Source organism: Vulpes vulpes, chromosome 2 (genome assembly GCF_048418805.1).
Source record: "Vulpes vulpes isolate BD-2025 chromosome 2, VulVul3, whole genome shotgun sequence".
Classification (NCBI taxonomy): Eukaryota; Metazoa; Chordata; class Mammalia; order Carnivora; family Canidae; genus Vulpes; species Vulpes vulpes.
In genome coordinates this window covers 105,917,765-105,940,296 of record NC_132781.1, presented here as the reverse complement: position 1 = coordinate 105,940,296, position 22,532 = coordinate 105,917,765, and the positions used below count along the sequence as shown (strand labels likewise).

The window sequence follows — 22,532 nt, the reverse complement described above, 5'->3', positions numbered from 1 at the left end:
GGCTTCACCTAAAAGATGAGAGTATTACCCAGCCACAAAAAAGAAGGAAATCCTGCCTTTTGTGACAACACAGATGGACTAGGAAGGCATTATGTTACGGGAAATAAGTCAGAGAAAGACAAATATTGTATGATATCACTTACATGTGGAATCTAAAGAAGAAGAACTCAGAAATAGAGTAGATGAGGTTGGTGGTTGCCAATGGTGGGGGGCGTGGGGAGATGTTGGCAAAGGATACAAACTTCCAGCTACAAGATGAATAGGTTCTGGGTATCTAATGTATAATTAACAATACTGTATTGTATTCTTGAGAGCTGTTGAGAGAGTAGACCTTAAAAGTTATCACCTACCGTCCACACACACACACACATAATTACATGAGGAGATGGAAGTATGAAGTGACTTCAGTGCAGTAACCATTCCAAAACATATACATGTATCAAATCATCAGGTTGTACACCTTAAACTTACATATGTTACATGTCCACAATATCTCAATAAACCTGGAAAAAAAATGTCTTCACCTGATGGGAAAGATGATCAGCTGATCTTGGCTCAATGGCTCCATAGACACTTCTTTTAAAAGATTTTTAAAAATTTAAAATATTTTTAAAAATTAATAAAAATTTTAAGTTGAAAATGAAATAAAATTAAATCTAAATTTTTTAAGTGAAAAAATTCAAAGCTTTTTAAATTTAAAGATGAAGACATTCAAAAGTCCTTTTGAGACAAACTTCCAACTGAGACAAACTTCCAACTGAGATTTTGAGGAGAGACTCCCTGCAAGCCTGTGCAATGTTGTTACCTGGAGAAAGGTCCTGGCCCATAACCGTGATCTGACTTTTAGGACAGCGCTTTCTCCTCCTTCTAGCTGCCCCACTGCACAGGAGATCTGTAGGCACTCAATATTTGTACAATTCTGCAAAAAACCAACAGCAGTGGTGGCCCATCAGTGTCTTTAAATTGTGGTAGAAAATCAACATTGAAGTCAGTTTATCTGCATTGTATTTTCTCAGAAGTCACCATCTAATTCATAAATTAGTCATTTAAATAACACAATTACCTTGAAACAATCAAGAGAAAACACAGCTTTGTAATAATGATGTGCCAGTTTTACTAGTAGTGTAGAGATAAAATGGAACATAAAATACAACAAAAATTTTAGGCTTCTTTTTTTCCTAAGGACTTAAAGCAATATTCCTGCAGCAGTGATTGGGTTGTTCTGTTTCCTCTTCTTTTTATTTTATTTTATTTTTTGAAGATTTTATTTATTTATTCATGAGAGACATACAGAGAGAGGCAGAGACATAGGCAGAGAGAGAAGCAGGCTCCCTGTAGGGAGCCTGATGCGGGACTCAATCCCAGGATCCCAGGATCCCAGATTTCCAGGGTCCCAGGACCCAAGGGATCACGACCTGAGTCAAAGGCATATGTTCAATCACTGAGCCATACAAGTACCCTGGATTGTTCTGTTTTAATTTCATTTCTCAGAACACGTAAAGACATTCCTGGTAGACATTTACAACACCTGACCCTGGGCTAAGCAAGCCCTGAAAAGGCTTCAGAGGAAGCACAATATAGATTGTGTCTATATTATCTCAAAGACCCAGTGTTAACAACCCGTTGACAAACATTTGCTCCAAAACATTCTTCTCTCTAAATTACTTCTTGGTTATAAAGCAGAATCTTCTTTGAGTTCCATGCTATTTTTAAACTAGTTTCTAGTCTTGCCAACTTACAATGGGTAACTCTTACCAAATGGAATGCACGTTCCAGGGAAATATTCATTATGATGACATTCTGTCTACCAAATCCTATCTTCTGATTGGATCCAGTATGGAAATAAATGGACACCTCACCTCCACTATCTGTGTACCTATGTACAGGGTGTTACTTCTTGGATTGTTCTCCCTCGCTGATTTGAATTTATCGTGTGGACTATGCTTTATTTATTTCTCATGTTTCAAGCACTGGGCTCTGGTCTGTTGATGCTCAATAAACGTTAGTTTATTGAATATTACACACAGGATTTAATGGAAGCATTTTACTTTATTTTTTAAGATTTTATTTAATTTTTCATGAGAGACACACAGAGAGAGGCAGAGACACAGGCAGAGGGAGAAGCTGGCTCCCTGTGGTGAGCCTGATGCAGGACTCAATCTCAGGACCCCAGGATCATGCCCTGAGCTGAAGGCAGATATTCAACTGCTGAGCCACCCAAGCATCCTGAGGAAATTTCACTTTAATGAAATTGCTAAGCCACAGAGTAACCTGAGGGACATACTGCCATGAGAACTTTTTTTTGAGAACCTCAGAATTCTCTAAGAGCAAAGCAATCAGGGATACATATCTGATAAATTCCAGGGAGGTCAGATTTCTACATGCTGTTTCCAAATTCAGGTGGCTGGGCTGTTCCTATTTTACTAGGGTTGGGCGCTGAGGTGTCTGGGGTTTTGTGCCTCCAGCAGGAGTAGGAATTCTGGAAGCACTGCACTCAGGTCCCCTGTGAGGACCTTCGTGTTTATCTACACTTCATTACTGACATGCTGTGTATCCCCAATCCTACCCTGTGGAGGCCAAGGAGGGGAGTGAGAAGGAGGTTATTCTTGTAAACTCCCTGGAGCTGTTGGTCCTGGTGAGCTAGCTCTGCTGGAGGATTCTGGAGAAGATGGTGCTCAGAATGAATCATGAAGGGTGAGAAAGAGTGACCTAGGTGGACAGGGACAAGCCCAGCACGTGTTCAGAAGAAAGGAGAGAAGGGTATTTGGAGTCAGGGTGGACAGATGGAAATGAGAGAGGAAAGTCTAAGTGATAAAGAATTTTCCCATTTGGGCCAAGGACTTTAGATTCTATTCAGAAGGTTCTGTTTATGCAAGGGCTACGAACAGGTTTGGGTTTTAGGGGAAGGTGGTATGTGAGTCAAGAATGGGGGGGAGGAGAGCGAGAAGCCATGAGGGTGACAAGAGCTTGTTGCAAGAGTCCAAGTGAGAAGGAGGAGGTCCTGACCTGGGGCATGGGGAGGGAGAGAGAAGACGAAGTGTAGGAAAGTTCAGGAAGTAGAATGGGACAGTTGGTGACAAGTTGGAAGTTGGGATGAAGGGAGAGAGGATTGGAAGGAGCCCTTCTGGCTTGGGGAACTGAGTGGGTGGGTCCTGGCACTACTGAGATTGGGAATCCCAGAGGAGAAGCACTTTCTGAGGGTCATGGAGATGGAGTCCTGGACATGTTGGGACTGGGGTGGCTATCAGACATCCAGGTGAATGTATACGCTGAGCCACTTGAGTCTAGAGCTCAGCAGAGATGGCTAAGATGGCAGGAGGCACATAGGCATGGCTGGAGTTAATGATCTTGCAGAACCTCTTCCTGAAGGAGCGAAGTCAGTAGGAGAGGGGAGGGGCCTGAAGATGGAATCTTGAGGTATAGGGATGTCTGAGAATGGGCAGAGAAGCAGGCCAGGGACAACTGTAAGAAGGCACAGGCCAACAGACTGGAAGAGAGCCTGGAGAGAATGTTTTTTGGGGAGGCCAAGGGATGGGATGGTTTTAGGAAGCGGTTCACAGCATCATATGCTGAAGAGGGTTTGAAAGATAAGGTTTCTGTAAGCGGAGTAGGAAAAAGGACAAGAAGAAAGCCTGGGGAGGAGGAGATGAGGTGGTCAGTACGAGAGCAGCAGGGGCCCTAGATGAGAAAGGCAAGGACATTCTTGGCAGAGGAAAAATTATATTTCCACGCTATGGATACAAATTTTTCCTATGCAAATGTGGAAATTACAATCCAACACAAGATGTTGGCATTTTGCACTTTCAAATTCCTAATCAGAAACGGGATTCAGTAAATTGTTTTTAACTAAACAAAAACCGTAGGCGGTCTTATTTAACTTTTGATTTTAGAATAAACTTCGTATAATCACTTTCTATCCAGAACTGTTTTGACTTGAGGACATGGGGAGGCGTACGATTTGCAATTTTCAAACCAATAAGAGAATAAAGCATGAGTTAACAAAGTCAGATATGGAAATCAAGAATTGCCTTGCTCTCATCTGCTAGTAACAAGTTTCTGTGATATTCAGGAGTTAAAAATCATTGTGCATTTAAAAAATCTTTTTAAAAAAGATTTCATTTATTTATTCGTGATATATATATATATATACAGAGAGGCAGAGACACAGGCAGAGGAAGAAGCAGGCTCCACACAGGGAGCCCAATGTGGGACTCGATCCTGCAACCCCAGGATCACACCCCGAGTCAAAGGCAGACACTCAACCACTGAGCCACCCAGGTGTCCCTAAAAAAATCTTTAATGAGAAAACAGGAGGGAAAAAATAATCTCACCCTACAACAGAAGTGCATATACTTTTCAAATGAATTTTAGTTATTGATCTCTACAGCCTCAGGGTGTTTATGAGAAATACACTAAAGCATAAATTGAAAAACATAAGTGAATCTTGATTTTCTAAATTGTTGATTCCCATAGGTGTGGACACTGGTTCTCCAGAGGGCTTTTACATTGGTACTGCGTTTTAGAATTCTATAGATGCCAATCATTGCTTTCTTTTTACAAAATTTATTAAATTTTTTTATTGAGGTATAATTGACACACATTATATTGTTTCAATATTTGTATGTATTGTGAAATGATCTCCACAATAAGTCCAGTTATTATCCATCATCACAGTTATAATTTTTTATGATCTTTAAGAGCTTTTAAGATCTCCTCTCTTAACACCTATCAAATATGCAATACATTATTATTAAGTGTAGTACCATTCTGTATGCCACATGCACAGGCATTGTTTTCTATTCTATTATTTCTCCTGGAAGCTTTCTTTAAACAATAATATGTGGCATTTTATTAATTTATCCTAAGCTGAATAGCATATCACTTTCTGACTCTTAGGTTTTAAAAAACATTACCATGCCATAAAAAGTTGCTGGGACTTTGATTCAAGGGACTTGAATCAAAATCTGCCACCTGCCATAGCTTTTTGCCAGGTAACTTTAGGTACTTCTATTATAATAAACATTCCTCTCTTGATTTAAGTTTAACTAAATAAGTTAGACTTGCTTGATACACTTTTCTGTCCATTTCTGTGTTTGAAACTTTTTATGAATGTTACAACATGCTCAAGACACATGAAAACAAATCATTTTAGCCTCTTTTAAGTGTAGTGTTTGGTGGTATTAACATTCACCTTGGGACGAGTGGGAGAATTGAACAGAAAATACTGACTCTTGAGTGCTCTCCACAGTTCTGCAAAGGGTTTACTAATAAGCTCAAAATCAATCTACCATAGCCGCCAACCTAAGACTCTGCAGGATTTTGACCCAGGAAATCAGAAGGCCCCATTCTCATCTCTTCTGGACCAGCAGAGGAGTCTGAGATGCAGGGATATGTGTCAACAACCTCCCTCCACCCCCAGGACCTGCTGCTCCAGGCCTTTCCACACTCTCACTCTCAGGGTCTGGGGACAGGCTCACATGGGACCTTTGTGTTCTCCAAAGCACTACATGCCATGTTTTAGGTTTTTATCATTATTTTTCTAACGTGGCCTGCATGGCAGGTTTAGAAGAGTGAAAACACTATAATGCAAATACTCCTTTGTCTGCATGGAAGAGTTGCTTTCACGGCTCATAACATGTACTGCCAAAACACGGCAGGCATATCTGAGCATTGAAACAATAGTTCAAGTTCAAACCATCTGTGTTTGGGAGTTCTGGCCAATCCAGCCTTTCCTCTCTAATCTGCGTACGCTGAGATAACCAGCTCACCAGGATTTTTGCGGGGCTCTGTCTGTGGGGCTCCAGCACCCCCACATCTCTCCTCCGGACAAGATGAGGGATGGTCGAGTTTCGCAAAAAGGCGCTCAGCTCGGGGGTGTCCTCTGGGGGGGTGGCGGGCTGCCAAGAGAAAGCAAGAGACAGCACATCAGTCTCATAAATGCTCATCACCTCTTCATTAGCCTTGAACTCCAGGCATTTCGTGGCTAAGGAGTCACAAGAGAAGCCAGACCTGTCCTAATTTACCAGCAGTGTGTTCAACCCCAAAGTGAAATGCATGGACAAGGAACCAGCCTTCCCATTCTCCAACCATAGGAGCTCCTGAAGGATGGGGAATGCATCTTGGGAAAGTTTATCTGGTAAGGATCAGATTTTCAGTAGAAGTGATCTCCCCAGATGGAAGTGACTTGTCAAGCATGAGTCATTATTTTCCTGTTACTTTCCTTTTATCATTTATTCATGCTGGGGAAGCTCAGGAACCTTCTGTGTGGTGAGACGGATCCTGAGGTGGCAGGAAAGTGAGGCGGTGGCCATGGGGAAACAGCCTGACGTAGTCAAGGACCAAACATCAGCACGTCTAAGCCCCATGCTCCTGGAGTTGGAAGAAATGCTCCTTCAGGAGTGAATCATGTTCTAATAAAAATGACTTTTGCAAAGCATGCCACGTGAACACTGTGCTGTAAGGGGGGTTGTTTTGTGAGTGTTCTAGAACTTATGATTTTATCTCAGGCTCCATGCTGGGTACCTCTGATAGCTGAATAAATATTTTGAAAGTGCCTGTAAGTCACACATAATATCCCATTAAAATTCTTCATTTTAGACTGCCTGAATACAGACTCACACACATAGAAGTTTCTTCCAGACTGCCTGAATATAGAAACTTAATTTTCTGCTCCTGCCCCAAGTCCCTCCAAACGCACGTTCTTTTACATAGTTTCTCTTTGTAGTCACAGGAGCAATAGTAGTATGTTCATTTCTATGGGATGAACAAAGATATTCCTATATTGTAGATATAAGAAGTACCACAAAAGATGAAATGATCATGCTCAGCCTGTTCTAAGACCCTAGGAAAATCTATGGGATAAACAGAAAGGTAGGAGTCCAGATTCTGTAGTATGCCACGAACAGCCCTCTATATACTGGCCTCAGCCTACCTCTCCAGCCTTGTTTCTTACCAAGAGCCCTCTCCACCCTGCCCTGCAATGTATAGAACCACTGTCCACTCCTGACATGCACCAGGATGATTCCTGGGCCCCTGTTTGGCATTCCACATGGTAGCTCCATTCCCCCATATGCACCCATCAAGCTGTGCAGTAACTGCCTGCTGGCCAGCCTGAGTTGCCCAGCAAGGAAATGTAAAATGATAAGCATTGTGTCTCATATAACATCCAAGGAAGTATCAGGAAACGGAGAGAAAAAAGATCCAGTGGGGAAAAGTAAAATGGGAGAAATCAGATGTAACAGACAATCCAGGAAAGTGGGAAAGTGTGAACCTAGGGAAGTCTAAGGAAAAGAAAGTTACAAAAATAAAGGAGTGACTAAGAATGTCAAATTCTGCAGAGGAGTAAAGAATGAGGACTAAAAGTAGTCATTGTATTTGTCACAAAAGAAATTATGGACAGATGATCCAGCAATTCCATTCAGGGTATTCATCGGAAGAAAATAAAACACTAGCTTGGAGAGATTTTCAGCAGAAGTGATCTCCCCAGATGGAAGTGAGATCACCTCCATGTTCACTGGAGCATTATTTATAGTAGCCAAGATATGGAAGCAGCCTAAGTGTCCATAGATGGGTGAATAGATGTGGTGTCCATGCATGCATACATGCACACATGCACACCAATATTATTCAAGCATAAAAAAAGAAGAAAATCCTGCCATTTATGAAACATGGATGACCTTGTGGGCATGAAGTGAACCAAGATAGAGAAAGACAAATACCATGTGGAATCTAAAAAAACAAAAAAAGACCACTCCAAACCAAAACAAAACCCTAAACTCATAGATACAGAGACTAGATTGGTGATTGTCACAGTTTAGGGGGGCTGGGGAGGGGGCAAAATGGGTGAAAGTGGTCACAAAGTATAAACTTCCAGTTATAAAATAAATGTCTTAGGGATATACTGTACAGCACAGTGACTATAATTAATAATACTGTGTTGTATATTTGAAAGTTGCTAAGAGAGTAGATCTTAAAAGTTTTCAACACAAGGAAAAGCATTTGTAACTCTTTGTGGTGATGGATGTGAACTAGGCTTACCATGGTGATAATTTCACAATGTATATAAATACCCAATCATGTTGTACACCTGAAATTAATATGCTACACGTCAATTATATCTCAATGTAAAACGAGAAAAAAAGAATTTGTAGATGCCCTTTACTGAGCAGAGGATTGGTATGTGTAGAAATTGATCTGCAGAAGCCAAAGGGTGAATGCATTCAAACAAACGAATATTTGAAAAAATAAAATTAAATCTTTATCTTATTCGTATTTTAAGGCAATTCTCCATGGCTCAGAGATGAGATGCAGCCATGTCTTCCAAATAAGAAAGCACCAAAAGAAAACAAAAGAAAACATAGATGCTCTTAGTTGCTATTTATAATGGAAACAGAATAGTAATATAAAACTTTGTGGGCATACATAGATTACTTGTTAAATAAATCATGACATTTATACATAAGACTACTGAACAGTTTTTTGATGTAGAGCTACATAGAATTCTAAAAAATACAAGATCTTAGTAAAGGGAATAGGCAGGTTATAAAATAGCATATATAATAAGATTGTATTTTTAAATTAGAAAATGGATGTATATTTAACTTGTATATCTAGAAATAATCTGGAAGAATAATCATGTAAATACTGCCAGTGCTAGAGATTTGATGATATTAAGAAGTTTCACTAACTACTTTTCAGGTATGATAATTGGTATTATAGATTTTTTTAAAAGATTTTATTTATTTAATCATGACACACACACACACACACACACACACACAGAGGCAGAGACGCAGGCAGAGGGAGAAGCAGGCTCCATGCAGGAAGCCCGACGTGGGACTTGATCCCAGGTCTCCAGGATCCAGGGTCTCCTGAACTGAAGGCAGTGCTAAACCGCTAAGCCACCTGGGGTTGCCTGGTATTATAGATTTTTAAAGAGAATCCTTAATTACTGGCAATATATAATCAATTGGAAAAGTAAACCAATGCACACATAAATGGGAAATTAACAGTAAATGGGTGGTGACATAATTAGAAATTAAAAATTTTCTTCTTTATGTTTTATACATTGCCTGATATATTCTTTTGACAGACATTTAGTACTCTTTAATATGAAAATTAAAAAAACTCAATTGTAATAAGAGTAAAAGAGAAATAAGAAAGCAGGGATAACAAGTAGAGTATGGCTAAACATGAAAGGGAATAGGGGCTCATTCTTGGAAGAAGATTCGGATCCAAGTCATTTGCTTATTGTTTTGAAGAAGCAGGAAATTTAACTAAGTTTCTGGGGTCCAAGGAGGGAACCAGCAGAGAGGAAGAGCTTGAAAATATAGGAAACGGGATACTTGATGTAGCAAAGTTAAATTTGGAATCAGAAGAAGACCTTTCCTTCCTCTCAAAATATTGGGTAGGATTTGAGGATGAGAAAGAGACAATTAGAAGTGTGTGTGTGTGTGTGTGTGTGTGTGTGTGTGTGTGGTGGGGGTTGGGATTTGGGAGGGTGAAAAGGATCCTTTGAAGATTCTCTTGCTGTAAGGTCATCTGCTAACAGTGATGCCAGAGAGGCTGGATAGGAAGTCTGAGAACAGTAGTGAAGGTTTGGAGAAGCCAATGAAGAAACTGCTAGGGGGGTCATCAGGATGGCAGAGGGGCTCCTCCAGACGTTGGATGTCCAGTGAGCACTTCCCACCATCGATGTGTCCTGGTACCTTCAGGTGAAGGGGCAGAGAAGCCAAATTATGGGACTGTACCTGATCGAGATTTATGGAACAGGGACTTGAAAGGATAGAGGGGAAGGGAGGTTAAGTAAGAGAACCCGTAAAAGAGCCTTTCAACCGACTCCTCATGGAATCCAGACTTGTCAGGAAAGAAAGTCTGGCCAAAGGCAGTCTTGAGAGTCAGGTGGGTGAGCTAACTAATAGAAAGTTTTCACATCAAAGAAGAGAAGGTCTTGTGGACAGAGGAAGTGAGAAAGTTATAAAAATAGGAGATTGCATTGGAGGCTTGGATGTTGACTTAAACACTTTAGGGACAGGGTGACTAGAAGTGATGTTCACAGCACTGGGCTGTTAAACTACATAGATTGTGAGGTGCAGACCAGCCCCACGGATGCTGGAACAGTCCAGGACTGTGGTAGGGAAGGAGTGCCAGCCAAAGAGATGCTCAAGCATACCCAATGGTGGACAATCTGAGAGAAAAGCTCTTATAACATAAGATTAAAATTTGAATTGAGATAGAAAATTGTGAAGATCTCTAAGATTCCTTTATATATTTTATGTGTGTGTATGTATAGTTTTTGCTTTGATATTTTCATGTGTAATTTCTTTTTTTTATATAGGTCCCTGGGAGATATGTTACAGAGTTAACTCTATCTAACCAAACTACAGGGGAAAAGATACTGGAAGGACCTATGGAATGTTCCTTTATTCCTGTAGTAGTAGCAGTAGTAGGAAAATAATAGCCCAAAGAGAAGACAACTCTTCAGCTTCCTGTGTGATGGCATCAGATGCAGCTTGTGTACAGATAAAGAACACATTTGTGGTGGCTGCTGGTCCATCATCATTTACAAATATTATGAGCAGTCTCAGAGGGCTTACTCTGAGCCAGAGAATGAACGTATTACACAGCAGGGGTTGATAAAACATGCTTCTTTCTTTTCGTAATATTGTTTTACAGATAGAGGAATGTCCCTCCCAACCACCACACTGAGAAAGTCTTCGAATGGCTTACAAACCAGTTTTCTAAAGTGGCATTCCAGAAATTATTTCAGAATCTAAAACAAAACAAAAAAACCAAAAAGCAAAATGAACAAAAACTAAAAAACAAGGATGAACTAATCCAAGAAATGTAAACAACAGTTACAGCCTGTTTTCTAGATGAACTCTTGGAGCTTCTTTCACAACTGATCATGAACCCACGGGTCATGTTTTTCCTTAATCTGAAACCCTGAGAGGTGAGGGCCTCTTAGCACCCGTCTTAGGCAGGCATTCAGTTCAGAAAACAATTTGCTAAGTGCTCTGAGAAGCTGGTGGTAAACACTCAAGTATCTTCCTCAGAACAATTGGAAAACTGCTCCTTTCTGCATTAAGGAAATAATTGTTAGTAAATATGGTTCTTCCCCAGCTGCTACTCAGATTTTGACTCCAACAGGAGTTTCCTATTTGCATGACTCTTGACCAAACTCTTCACTCTGGGTAGGTTTAAATTTATGAGTTAAAGAGATACTGCATAGCTGGAATGTGCAGTACTGGTGAAAATGCAACTTTTGAAGAAAATAGTTGGGTGCAATGAGATTAAAGGTTCTTTGAACCTGAACAAACACAACACATACTATCCTCATCTTGTTTGTGATTTGTCTTTGGATTTCAGGTATTCCTAATACACAAAAGATGGCAGACTTTTCCTCAGGTAATTCTTTGTCTATAATTAAATGGGAGTAGAGGCAATCACAGGAGGTTGGGCTACCATGTCATTTTCTTTAAGACATAAATGTGAAGGATTTGTCAGGAGAGGAAAAAAAAACACACACTTTTTTTTAACATCCTGAAAAAATAATAGATTCTCTCTGTTGGTGATTTTGAAGCTTCTGTTAGTTGTTGGAGATGTGTTCTTACATTTTAAAATTTCCATGAAAACCTGAAGACCATCTTAAAGAGAAGATAAGGCAAAGAGAAATTGACCCTGGAGAATGTAAGCCCCTTGGTGGCTGAAAATTGGACCAATAGGCACTGTTAAAAATAAAAAGTGAATGAAAGTCCTTTATCAGGGGGTGCATGTAAGAGAGAGAGAGAGAAATGGAGAAAGAGACAGAGAATGCAAGTGGGTCGGGAGCTATAACAAGTGTCCCTGCATTCTAAATTAAGAAAAAGCAGTAATTAAATGGAGGCAGTTTTGAAGGAAAAGAATTCTCTCAAGGGTAAGACAAAACTATGCAAATTTGCTAAGTCAAGCCAAGGCAAGCCAAGGCAAGCCAAGCCACAGTCTGTGTTCACCAATTTTGAAAAAAACAAAACAAACACAAACCCCCAACCCCCCAAAACTAGTTGCAGGGCTATAATCTTTGATGGATGGTCCTTGTGTTTCTGCTTCCATGTTTGTACTATCTGGTTGCGATTTGGGCTTCCTGTGAGAATGGTCTTGTTTGAGACAGTTGTAACCTACTGCTTTCCATGGCTCCAAAGCCCATTCTCCACACAACATTGGCTTCTCTCTTGTCTACCACCCTAATCTAGCCCCTATCAGATCATTTGTACCCTGGGCTCCTTTCTTGAGTGGGCGCCCAGAATGTGGTACTGGGATCCTTGTGTGTGTTGAGGCCAGCACCTCACTGGTCCTCCCATCCTGGGTACAGCCTGACATTCCACAGCCCTCTCTCCTGCTTCTTACACTTGGCTGTCCATGATGAAATCTTGCCAACTTAAAAAAAAAAAAAATCCTTCACTCTTTATGCAGCTTTGGTTTCTAACTAGTGTTGGCTTTTTCAACTACATCTTATCTAGGGATCATCGCCTGTCTGGAGGACTCTCCAACCCCCAGGATAAAGTCTACCCAAATAGGATAATGCATAGTTTGAAATCATTATTTTACTGCCTTTAGAATGGTTGAGAAATACTTTATCCAACTCTAAAATTTTATTCCAAGGAGGATCTGGAATGAATTAGATTTAATGGATTGGTCAGAATGCTGCAGACAGTTGAATGTTTCACAGTGTTTTCGGTGGTAGAATGTGCAGGAATCGCCACATTAAAATCCTCTATCTCTGAAGCCCGGAGCCAGAACCTTCATGGCCATCTGCTTCTGCCCCTTCGTTCATAGAAGGCAGAGAAATGAACCTGGTGAAGTGAAACCATCATGGGAGGAACAGAAAACCAAGCACAGCAATCATTTCACTGGGAGGTGAAATGAAAGCAGAAGCGAATGTACCCCAAGGCCCTGTCCCGCTCTCCGGCTTGCCTGCACTGGGTACTACAAGAGGCTGTGTGGCTCACTCCCTTTTCTTGAACCCCATCACCTGTGCATGCTCCTATTTCTGTTCACACTGGGGTGTTGGAACAGTGTCAACAAAGCAGACTAAGTGAATCCCCATGAAGCCTGAAAGGAGGCAACTATTAAAAAAACTCATAAACTTCTAGTGGCATCCAAGTTATGTCTCCAATTTAGTCGCTGATGCTCTGTATTTAGGCAGTGAGTGAGGTGGGTGTGGGTGAGAACTTTTGCCCACTATTTCCTCTGATCACGGTGGTGGCTGTCCAAGGCAATCTGCTCTTCATACCTTGGAGGGATAACTCAGCTGTACCAGTCACCACTGTGAAAAGTGAGTCCCGTTCAGAAGTTGAAGGCCTATGTGAGGAGAGTCGCATTTGGAATGCTTGTTGAATTTATAGCTGGGTTGTATTTCGGAAGATTTTAGGCTAGATGTTTGGCACTCAGGATACATTTATCTTTAGAGGCAATCTTTTAAATTGTGGCTCAGTTTTCAGGCCAGCCCACAAAAAACCCTACTTTATCAACAATATGGCTTTGATGAGTAAAACTATGCATTCATAATAAAAAGTAAAGCCAAGAGGTTGCTGAGTAATTAAAAAAAAAAAAACAACCACATTGTGTTAAATACATTAGTTCTATAAATGCTAGCAGGTTTAATTAGGTGGATATGAGAAATTATTTTGAGATGTGGGATTTTGCAGGGAAATTTCAGGAAATTTCAAAGGTTTTAGAGTTGGTGGCATTCTTTCCTTAGAGCAGATAGCTGAGAAAATGCCTCTAAGGAAATTTGGACAGTTGCTTTTTCATCAGCACATTCCCTTAGACATTGGTAGGAGCTGCAAAGGAGCAGTGAAGTAGAGAGCTACTTCCATTGGTTGAGAAAAAAAAATGAGGATATATATGGGGAAATGACAAAAAAGATTTATGTGACCCAAAAAGAAAGAATTTTGCTGTGAGGAAATCAGTTGATTGGCTGTAGAAGCAAATGTGGGGAACTTGAAAATCCTCCAGAGGATACTTGGGACAGCTGAGGTGGCAGTCTACCCTCTCAGAGGCCCACAGCTGGCCTGGGATATTTTGGTGGTTTATCCAGTGTTCACTAGAGTATCCTCAGAAAGGACTTGTAGACCTGCTCATAGATGTAGATGTTTCAAGAGGCATTCTGTTTGTAAAGAAGTTGTAGAATCAAATCATAAGGAATTTGATCTTAGTGGTTAATAAGATTGAATAGTAGGATTTACTTTTTGCCTATAGGAATGTATTTTGCCTCCTTTTTCCTTTTATTAAACCTACCCTTTCTCTGCTTCTTAAAGAATTAAGTTTTTTAAAAAAGCTAGATGTTTAGGTATCTATATTTTTTAAAAGTATATTTATTTTTAAATATCTAAAATATTTGGGTTAAATATTTTTTAACCCAAATGGGTTAAAAATGGGTGAAATGGGTTAAAAAAAACCCAGTAATCAGCTTTGATGTAAGAATCTGAAATTGATACTTAAGTTAAAAAAATTTCTCAGATCTATTCTAGAAGATAGATAACTAGATAGAGTAAATAATTTGTTCTTTACTAATTTCCAATTCATATTTAAGACAGAGAATAGACTGTTTAGCTTTGTATTATCTAGGAAGAAATAAATTTCCAAGTATTTGGAAGAAATAAATTTCCTATTTATAGGAACTTCACCAATAAATTAATGTCCTAAGAAGAAAATAATTTTCAAGTACTCTCAATTTGTTGGTAGCTACTTATATAAAACATACTGATAATTAATTTTAAAAACTTATTTATTGATAAAAGTCTCTTTTTGACTCTCTGGGTTATACACACTAAATGTAAGTAGAAGTGCTTAGAGGACCCGAAAGTAAAAACATTTCAAGTTTTTCATTATTCCGAATTTCAAGAGTTCATGAATTGTTATCATTTGTCATTTTGGGGAGCTATTCCTTCACATTGTAATCAAATCTTCTTATATTCAATTTCCACAAATTGAGAGTTTTACAAATTTATAAATTGAGAGTTTAGGTCGCATTTTAAAGATTACTAACCTTATATTTTTTATTGAAGTCTATACTTCAAAGAATACCCGGGTGGTAGGGACTGCAGGTGCCTAGTGGCTACCAACACCCAGTTTGCATGAACCTGTCAATGTTTAAGGCAAGTGATCTCTTGGTATCCTTCCTGTAAATGACTATTAAACTACAGCAAAGAGAAAAGAATTCACAACCAACATGATGCATATCACACAAGTTACATAGTATCTATGAACATACATAGTGTTGGATATAAAGCAAACATTCAACTCCAGAGTTTAGAACTTCCCTAGGTGTCTGTGCTCCAAGAATCTGAAGGAGAGAAACCTTTAACCATAGGACATGTGAAAGCTTTAATTGTTTCAATGTTAATACATTCCCTTTGAAGATGCTATTTTTGCTTTTTAAATTTTTTAAAAAGATTTTATTTATTTGAAAGAGAGACAGAGGGAGCATCAGCAAGGGGAGGGGCAGAAGGAGAGGGAGAAGCAGACTCCCTGCTGAGGGTGGAGCCTGATGTGGGGCTTGATCTCAGGACCCTGAGATCACAAAGTCAGACACTTAACTGATTGAGTCACCCAGGGGCCCCAGAAGATGTTATTTTATAATCCTTGAGGATATTAAAATCATCTCAATGAAGAACCAAAGGAGAGAGGAAATGGACAAAAAATTTTCCAGGGAGGAAGTATTTGAAATAATTTTGTGGAATACAAGTGACTTTATTTATTATTTCCTCATAAAGAAAGAGACTTGTCCTATAAATCCTTTAATACTGAATCCCTTTTAGTCTTCCTCTCTTGGAATAAAAGGCATGTTGGGTTGAAGAAGAAAGCGTTTCATAACTGGCAATGTCCCAGTGCCTGCAGTTAGAGTAGAGGCAGACCCGTGTTCCAAATGGTTGAGTTAGTATTTCATGAAGCCTGCCCTTGCTCCATTTCCAATAGAGACACTGTCTCCCTGAGCTACTAGACAATGTCGATTCTTAAATAAAGTTCTCTTTTGAGGATAACATCTGGTTAAAAGGTTTTTTTTTTTTTCCCCATTCAAATGTGACATTTTCAAGGGTTTATGCTAATTATGTTCTTTTCTTCCCAGAAGAAACTTAAAGCCAGATTTGGATCTTAATCTGAAAGGGATCATCAGCTCCTCGGACACTTGAGCTCCTGGCGAGTCTGTGACCAGAAAAGCAGCGTGGATGGCAGGTGGGGATTGTAGAGAGGCTGAGTTTTAGGTCCCCCAGACCCTGCCTCTTAACAGAACCCAGGTGATTGGATAAGCTTAAGAATCTGAGAAGCACTGCTCACGGCTTCTCTATAAGCTGCACTAAAGAATGTGATCCAGAAATTTCCAGTCTAGGGGTTCTCGGGGGCACTGAGATGGCCTTTGGCAAATTATCGCATTTCTCCACTTAGTATTGGCAACATCTGGAAAAGCCCACTTGGCAAAGATCCTTCTATCTTTTGGCAATGTACCAAAAGGACTCTAAAAATACCATTTTGTATGAATTCTCCAAAACATGACGTGTCTATGATTTTGGTTTGATTTGTGCTGCTAGTCAAACCATATGCAAAAGATACCTATTAAAGTAGGCTAAATAAGTGACAGGTTACCATGAACAATGAAACCAGGAGAAATTTAAGTTTTCTAGGAGTGACATTTTAAGTTAGGTCTGGCATTTTCAAAAAGATTTTATTTATTTGAGAGAGAGGGGGGGGTGGGGGAGGGGCAGAGGGAGACAGAGAAGCAGACTCCCCCCTGTGCAGGGGGACCAATGCGGGGGCTCAATCCCAGTACCCTGGGACCAGAGCCAAAGGCAGATACTTAACCAATTGAGCCACCCAGGCGCCCCTAGGTCTGGCATTTTAACCATAAAATTAAAAGAAAAAGCCTGATAGATTATCTCCAAAATAACTTATTCTTATAATTACTTTGCCTTAAAAAAATATAAGCCACAGTTTTAATTTTTTTCCTTACCATAAAACATAAGCAAAACAACCAGTTAGACCAGGCTCCTACCTTTATATCCTGTGGGTTAATATCAGGATTTGTTTGACACCGTAGAGGTCCCAGAGTTTGGACATGAAAAATGTAGAGGAGAAATTCGTCCCGGGCAGAGAATGGCCAGCCCACTTCCAGAAGGGTGTTGCTGATGGTACTTGGTCCAATATTGTGCAGCTATAAACAAGGAACATGTCAAGTAATGGCACAACACAAAACAGGAAGATGAAATCAAACTCCATGTACTTCGTACCCATTCTAAAAGACAGGTATGTTTGTTTTTAATGCATCTGGGCTGTGATGGTGGCATTGGAAAATAGAATCAATGTAAGCAAGAGGAGCTCCAAAAGCAATAAGTGCTGATGTTCAGAGAAGACTCTTCATTCTGGGAACCTCTAAGGTCAGACTTGCTTAGCAAAGACCACATTAACCATGTCTGGTAATTGTGATGTTTACCTTAAATATATATTAATTTCATCGCAGTGCTAGAAGTGCAATTTTAATTATATGCTTTCAAAACTAGTTATTCGTTCTTTACATTGAAATCTGCCTTCTTCCTGACTACTGACTTGCCAATTGCAACCATATGGGATGCACTTTCTTTCACCCCCTGGAAAAATAGTTATCCATCAAATGCCAAAGATGGCCCAGGCTCAGCACAGTTCACTTCAAGTACACATTTCAAAGCTGAGCTCCTTCTGTTTTAATCAGCGGATCTCAAAGAAAGAGAGGCCAAATCTCATAAAGAGATGAGCATTTTAAACACATGAGTCTTGTACTCACAGGACACCAAAACAGCTTGGGAAAAATCACCAAATGTATTTAAATTTATTGTGGTTTTGAAAATTCACTTCAAAGCTGGCAGGATACTTTTGTCTTTTTTTCCTACACAGTTCTGATAATTATAATGATCAATAAAACAATTTATAATTTGGTTTTGCTTATTAGGTGGCTCATTTAATTCACATTATCAAAGCAACATGGCATCCACTGGTAACAGTATATTTTGAGACATGAGGATAGCACATAGGAAACATGTGATGATTGCTTTTGTCACCACTGATTATTACCCTAAAATTTTATGATCCGTTTATGCTAAGATTAGAAGCAGGGCTGCCCTGAGAATGATTGAGTTTGAATATGTTTGCAAACTTTGAAGTTTCAGCATTCTTAAGCAGAGTGGTGCACACAAGGTTTAATAAATTATTCAACAGCATTTTTTTCTAGCAAGGTTCTTAATCTGAGTGGCCTTGGGGACTCTGTTATCCTTTTGCTATCAAGAGAGCTTAGGGCAAAGCTTTGATCCAGCTTCGGATGGGGCTTCTGATTCTGAACCACAGGTTGGGCAGATGACAGAGGTTTTCGTGTTGATGCTGTGCAGGAGTTGACACTTCTTTCCCCATATGTAAACAGCTCATCAGTTTTGAAATGACTTCATTGTTAACCTTCGAGTATGTTAGTCATGTCCCTTGTAGCTTCAGATGAAAGTCACAGTCAGAATTATTAGGTCAGTGGAGTGTGTTACATAGGAGGAGGACAGACAGCAGTACAGAAGAACGGGTCTCAAACAGAAGATGGCTTTTCATGAGCTGCTGGTTTGCTTCTGGAAAATACTTTACTAATCAACAGACTATTTCAAATCTCAGAATAAGTTATTCCTCTGTGTGTGTGTGTGTGTTTGTGTTATATGTGTGTGGGGTTTTTTGTACAATAGTGAATACTCCATAAATTTTTCTCTGTCTGGTACCTTCTGGTTGGTGACCTTTATTTTAAGAGATGTGTAGGTTTTAAGGATATTTGAAAATGTAGGAAGAAGCAAAATAAAGTCTAGGGAGCTAGTCATTTTTATGCTTAAGCTGTACATTAAAGATTAAAAGGGAGGAAATAAGGAACATTTAAAAGGGAATAGTAACAAGATAAAATATTCTCACTACATAATGACTCTCATCACTAGAAAGCAAGTGACTCATACTGTACTCCCCCCCTCCCCACTGCAATATGATAGCATAACAGCACAAATCTAAGCAGTATATACAGCTTAGATCTTAGATTGGTGTCTTTTAAAATACTATGAAGAGTTTATTGGTAAAGAGCATAAGAATAAACTCCTAACACAACTTTAAGATAGATAAAAGCTACCTCATAAATATGTTCCACCAGTGGACCAATTCCTTCCTCTTTGCGGGGCTCCTCTTCTGGCTCCCAGTTATGAATGGGCAGAACAATCTGCGGAGGGTGGGATACTCTGAAACATGGAATGTTTTGTTAATTGCTGATGATGACACAGTAAAGAATGGTTCACTAGTGTACAGGATGCTAACAGCAATGAGAAAAAGTGGCCTGCAATTTACTTGAACAGATATTGCCTATATGGAAAAAGGTATTAAAACTGATGATCAGTAAAATAACTAAAGGAATAGCAAAGGATTTGTAACATCCACTGGAGGCTTTTAATACCTGGCCTCTAGCTCAGAGGTGGACTATTTTATAGCATTTTACCTCTTGAGCACTAGGAGGGAGAGCAGAGAGTCTTTCTGATTTGAGATGGATAATTTAACATATATACGTATAAATGTACACATCTATCTATAGGTCCTGTGTAAGTGTAAGACTGTGTGTGTGTATAGGACATATACTCCCTACCTTAAGTCATGTCAAGAAATGGGACTTTTTTTGTGGATAAAAGTCTAGAATTTTGTGTTGTGTTAAACATTGGGTTATGAAGAAATGTAGTTTTGTATTAAATACTTCAGAGCAGAAAAGTGGTCACTTGTATATTCCTACTTAGATTTCTTTGGTTTTCCCTTAATGCAGCCATACCTCCCCCAAGGCCAGGCCAAGAGCCAAAATAAAGCCTGATTGAGTTCTAGAGTTGTCTTCTAGATAACTCAAGGCTGAGAGACGCTTAAATGATGTAATCATGTAAGTAGGATATTAACACATAGATATTTTTTGCCTGTAATTTACACCTAGTGAGCACTGGCTGAATGCAAGGCACTACATGGCATTATTCTACATTAAAAGCTGGTTCCAAACCAAATTGTTATTTTTGTATAATCTTCAAAAAGATACTTCTCAAAAGAACAATGCTTTTGGGTTTTTTTTTAGCAATTTTTAGGTGAAAGTATCTTTAAAAGAATTCCTAGACCTTAGCTAAAAGTAACTTCAACAGAGAATCTCTCTCGGCAATCAGATGTCTCAAATGCCCCTTTAAGGGCATCAGTAATTAATGCAGCCTCTAGCAACGTCAAATACTATCTTTATTTTCGCCTCTGAGTAATCTCTTTCTCAAGGACGAAGCAAAATTTATTGGACTAAATACTGACCCAAGGGCAAGTAATTTAATTTCTATGTGTCCCTATTTTCTCATCTGGAAAATTATGATAAACTCTTTGGATTGTATACCACAAATTATTGGAAAACATCTCAAATGATCTTGATCAAAGTTAATTTGGCTGCAGTGTCTTCTGGGGGTGTGTGGAAGAAGTATATTTTTTAAATTGGCAACCCACAGAAATGCTACTAAATTACAAAAACCTTTGCTTTCATCCTTAATGGGCAACTATTAAATTATAAGTGCAGGGCACAGGCTTGCTGGGCTGATACCTCAACATTCCCTATGCTTATATTGGTTTGTTGTTACATCATGCTCCCCTTTCTGATTTGATTTGATTAAATCATGTTCAGATCAAACACCAGGGACCTGGTAAGAAGAAGAGTACAGAACATGGAAGGTTCTTTTCATTCAAATGAAACCCAGGGAGTTTGGGCTTCTGGGGGTCTTCATGATCTAGCCACCCAAAGCTTTACTTTGCTCTTAGCTTGGCAACGAGAGTTGACTTCATCATGCTCTACAGCCAATGTGAGGCTCTAAGGAAAACTTTTTTTTTTTTTTTTTGATAGAGAATAAATACAGAACAGAAGCTGAGCACATTTTCTCTGAAAAATTTATTCTTATGGCCATCAATCCTGTAGGATTGACTGGTCATAAATGCTCCCATGCCACAGAATCATAAATATTTCGACCTTGACAGGTACTATGGAGACAGTGTATTCAATACTTCTCATTTTATCCATGAAGGGAAAATTGATGTTCAGAAAAGTAGGAGTTAATTGCAGGTGAAGACTTCAGCTCAGGTTAATTCAGTACTATTCTATTTCCAATATACGGTTGACTCTTGAAAAACATGGATTTAGACTGCACGGTTCAATATTTTCCCCATATATAAGATACAGCACTGTAATTATTTTTTCTCTTCCTTATGATCTTCTTATTAGCATTTTATTTTCTCTAGTTTACTTTATTGTAAGAATACAGCATATAATACATATATAAAATATCTATTAATCAACTGTTTCTGCTATCAGGAAGGCTTACTGTTAATAGTAGTCCTGGGGGAGTCAAAAGTTGTATGCACAGGGGGTTGGTGCCCCTAACTCCTGCCTTGTTCAGAACTCAACTGTATAATGTACCACAGGAGCCACCAAGTAGCAGCGATTTTAGTAAAGACAACTTAAAGAAACATTCTGCCCCATTTCTGTAAACAAAATCAAATAGAAACCGGTAAGAAACAATCTATTATCGGTCATGGCAAAATCATTCAAAAGGTATGGGTCACAAAATTCAGTTATCTACTGTCTAAGACTTTTTCAAATCTGGGGAAACCATGACAAAAAAATGGCTCCATGGAGATTCCACATAAATAAGCGAAACATTGTTCACGGTTTTCAAAATTATCATTTTTGTTTAGAAGGAAGGAAGAATATAATCAACTTTTAGCTGAGATAAAGAACCCTAACTGAATAGCATTCACATTCTAGGGTGGAGGATAGAACATTATTCCATGGAGCTCCCCACCCCAGTGATAAGAAGATTGAGGTATCAATGGTAATGCTAGATGTTAGGAAAGGATTAGGGAAGAAAGGAATTAGGTTTTTGGTAAGTTAAAGTCAATGCAATTGGAAGTTCAAGTCTGATGCTGTGCTAGTATGATATGAACCCTATTCTCATAATCCTGTTTTCAAACACTATTAGCCTCAAATAGACTTCTATTTAATGTATGGAACAATGTTGGCTCCACCTGCTATTACCAGTGTCTATACAGACCATGGTTGTTGATGATGGTAGTCTTTTTTTTTTTTTTAAGATTTATTTATTTATGAGAGAGAGAGAGAGAGAGAGAGAGAGAGAGGCAGAGAGACAGGCAAAGGGAGAAGCAGGCTCCCCACAGGGAGCCCAATGCGGGACTTGATCCAGGATCCCAGGATCACACCCTGAGCCCAGGTAGACGCTCAATCGCTGAGCCATCCAGGCGTCCTGACTGTTTCTTAATCAAACTCACTAAATCCTGATTATATTACAGAGGACACAAATTTATTACTCTTTGTGAGCTAAGTACATGTGGTGCTACCTCTTGTGGCTAAATTTACTTATTACCGACTTAATGCTAAATTAATCCTTTGAGCCAACAAATGACATGTAAATCTGCTGAAAGACAGTGTTGACACTATCTGGCTTTGA

General features: G+C 39.3%; 1 protein-coding gene across 2 annotated transcripts in view; it reads right to left on the bottom strand.

Annotated features, from left to right (window-relative positions):
• ITGA8 (integrin subunit alpha 8) overlaps window positions 1–22,532 on the bottom strand; it is a 168,266-nt gene that overhangs the window by 20,164 nt on the left and 125,570 nt on the right. For both annotated transcript variants that reach the window (XM_072749444.1, XM_072749443.1), the window contains 4 exons: window positions 19,151–19,256; window positions 17,030–17,188; window positions 5,769–5,897; window positions 806–919 (listed from right to left, as the gene is read on the bottom strand). In XM_072749444.1, the coding sequence (XP_072605545.1) occupies window positions 806–919; window positions 5,769–5,897; window positions 17,030–17,188; window positions 19,151–19,256 (508 nt within the window). The remainder of the gene's footprint in view (window positions 1–805; window positions 920–5,768; window positions 5,898–17,029; window positions 17,189–19,150; window positions 19,257–22,532) is intronic.